This window comes from Sphaeroforma arctica (assembly GCF_001186125.1).
Source record: "Sphaeroforma arctica JP610 unplaced genomic scaffold supercont1.440, whole genome shotgun sequence".
Lineage (NCBI taxonomy): Eukaryota > Ichthyosporea > Ichthyophonida > Sphaeroforma > Sphaeroforma arctica.
In genome coordinates, this window is record NW_014040118.1 from 70,043 (window position 1) to 73,036 (window position 2,994).

Consider the following 2,994-nt stretch of genomic DNA (forward strand, 5'->3'; position numbering starts at 1 on the left):
GTAATTAAGTAAGTATAGTAGTATATATATATATATATATATATATATATATATATATACACACACACACACACACACACACACACACACACACACATATATATATATATATATATATATATATATATATACTTTGGTTAATTTTCATCTTCCCACATCTCCTATTAACCTCTACCAACAAGTCCATATTAATTGCACTGGAATCGACTATGACATGAACAGATGAAGAATTTCAAACAGCATGGAAGATTTGCCCGCGATTGTGAAGAAACGAACTCAAAATACAAGTATACATCAGCGTCGCAACGAATGAGATATCATATTGTGCTATTATATTTCATAACATATACAAAGGTAGTGTTATCGGCGGGCCGATGGGCGTGGACGATTTATTTTACCCACACATACCACATTAAGGATTTAGTGCAGTAATCGATCAACTACTCGATCGCTATATGTGAAAGTGCAGTAATCGGTCACACTACGCACAACGAAAAATGGTTATACGCTTAGTCCACAGACCGAAATCAGGAGTTATTCGGGTCACTCAAATGGCTTAAAAAATCCTTTACGGTTTAGCTACGCTTCGATTTCTAATCGTCTATCGTTTCCATTCACTGATAGATGTGTAATGTTATGATGAATTATGCAACTGAAATGACGCAGCTGCTTTCATGCATTGCCTTTCAGTGAGATAATTTCGCAGCGTTCAACTAGAGTATCATCCTTCTTGCACTAGATTCGCCTAAGAGATGAACAGATGAACAGTTCTAAACAACTGAGAAGATCCGCACACTGTTGCTAATAGAAAGATACGAAAACGAAAACGACGAATCGGAATCGCAGCGAATGTACTATCATAGTTCCAATACCTTTCCTTAAAATATGATGCAAAGGTAGTGTTGCCAGCGGACCGATAGGCATGGAAGATTTATATTACCACATACCACATTTATAATTTAGTACAGTTATCGCTCAATCTACATACAACAAGAATTGGTTGTGTGAGGAATATGTTATGCGATTGTGAGATTTTGTATCGAGGGGCTTCAAATTTAGCAATCCTTTAAATACCCCACTAGACTTTTTATTTGTGATTTATATCGCAAGGCCCTGTATCCAAAAGTGTAAATTTTGAGACACGCTCGTGATGCTATCATAATGTGAAGAAAATGGGATATAATGACTTGTGAGATGTACATAATTAATTGTTTTATTGTTCTACGTGGCTGGCGGTTCTAGCTTTCTGCTGCCTGCGCAATCTTTGATTCTTTAATCCTCTTCCCTTTCTTAGGTATTCTTCCCATTCCACTTTGTATAGATTGAATATCTGCACGTAGAACACGACAGTCAGTACATAATGGGATGGTCCACAATGCACCGGATGTTCATGGAACGATCCAGACAGCTAGGTCGGTTTCGGTAAGTACACATATGGGTATGTACTATTGGGAAAAAATCGAAAGCTCAATATAGAAGGGAACCCATTGAGGGATGGATTTAAGAGTAGATATCGCAGCAAGCGCCATTAATATATAGTGTTGATGAGAAAACACAAAACAGCAAGATGTAAAATAATACGGCGAGATTGTACGCTTTGAAGGTAAGGACGATCGCCATTCACGATTATTCTGATAGGATACATGTGAAAATGCACTATCGACAACTCCTCGATAACGACAAGAAACAAAGAATGGAGAGGAATGAATCTGGAATCAAAAATCGCAGAGGCGACCTCCATTCGATCTGATACTTGATCTCTCACATTCAATCGAAAGGATAGCTTACAAGGGACAACAGCGAGATACACTACAAAAAACGGCGCAGATAATAAAAAGAGAAGCTGCACTCCCAATCATTCGAATAAAGGGAAGTGAAGTGCAATAGGGGCTGTACCACTGCGCAGCTCTGCAGTTCGAGGCAGCAATGCAATTGAAGGCAATGATGTACATCAAGCTACAAACACAAGTCAAAACGTACACGCAAAGCACTTGCGATAACCTTCATACTTACACCAACGCTGCTCACCTGCATAGTTGCTGCAGCATCTTCCGCCGGAGAATGCTCACCGGTCTGTATTTGAATATTTAGTATCTTCTTCGCCAAAAGACGCAACGATGGCGTTCTTCCATTCGAGTACTTTCGTAGTGGTTTATATTTAGCCGTGTCTCTAATCATAGTCTTCGGATGGGACATCATAAGTGCCTGCAATGCGATAAAAAAGCAATCATTACAGAATTCCAGATCAAATCTCATTCAAACCTGTTCTTGCAGAGCGTGCATCCAACGTAATTCACGATGTTCTACTTGTGCTACAAGTGATGAATACATGGAAATAATATGGAATACTCACCTTTAGATCGTTATTGATTGCGTGACCTACGAGAATTTTGTCGTGGCAGATATCATGCACCATTTTCTGAACAGTCTCGAAATCTTTTGCACCTACCAACAATTCACGAGTTATACCACTCACATGTGTTCTATAATCTGTCACTTTCTCTTTGATAATTACATATTCCAACAGAACTGTGTTGCCCTGAGAATTTACAACGGCAACCTGAGCTAGCGCACTGCGCTTTCCATCGTATCCTACACCGACCATTTCGCAATCGATCGCAAGATGAGCTGTAGGACTACGGGTTTTTGTGGGAAACAAAATAAAAAAACTGAGACACGAACTTTCATGCCGAATCAATTAGCAATATATCAAAAATTTTCAGAGCAGGCACAGATCTATATATATATATATATATATATACACATATAGATAGAGATAGAGATATATATAATAGATATATAATATATATACACACACATATATATATATATAATAAATAAATATGTATATATATATATATAATATATATATATGAATATACATATATATATATATATAGATCTATACATATATATATATATATATATATACAAATATATATATATAGAGATATATGCACACATATATATATAGATATAGACAGGTATATATAC

General features: G+C 36.8%; 1 protein-coding gene across 1 annotated transcript; it reads right to left on the minus strand.

The window, feature by feature from the left end:
* Window positions 1–1,196: 1,196 nt before the first annotated feature.
* Window positions 1,197–2,637, minus strand: SARC_06275 (hypothetical protein). Its single transcript, XM_014299838.1, has 3 exons — window positions 2,354–2,637; window positions 2,029–2,205; window positions 1,197–1,330 (listed from the first exon to the last, which is right to left on the minus strand). The coding sequence occupies exons 1-3, from the start codon at window positions 2,603–2,605 to the stop codon at window positions 1,214–1,216; spliced, it is 546 nt and encodes a 181-aa protein (XP_014155313.1). The 5' UTR covers window positions 2,606–2,637; the 3' UTR covers window positions 1,197–1,213.
* Between the last annotated feature and the right edge of the window lie 357 nt (window positions 2,638–2,994).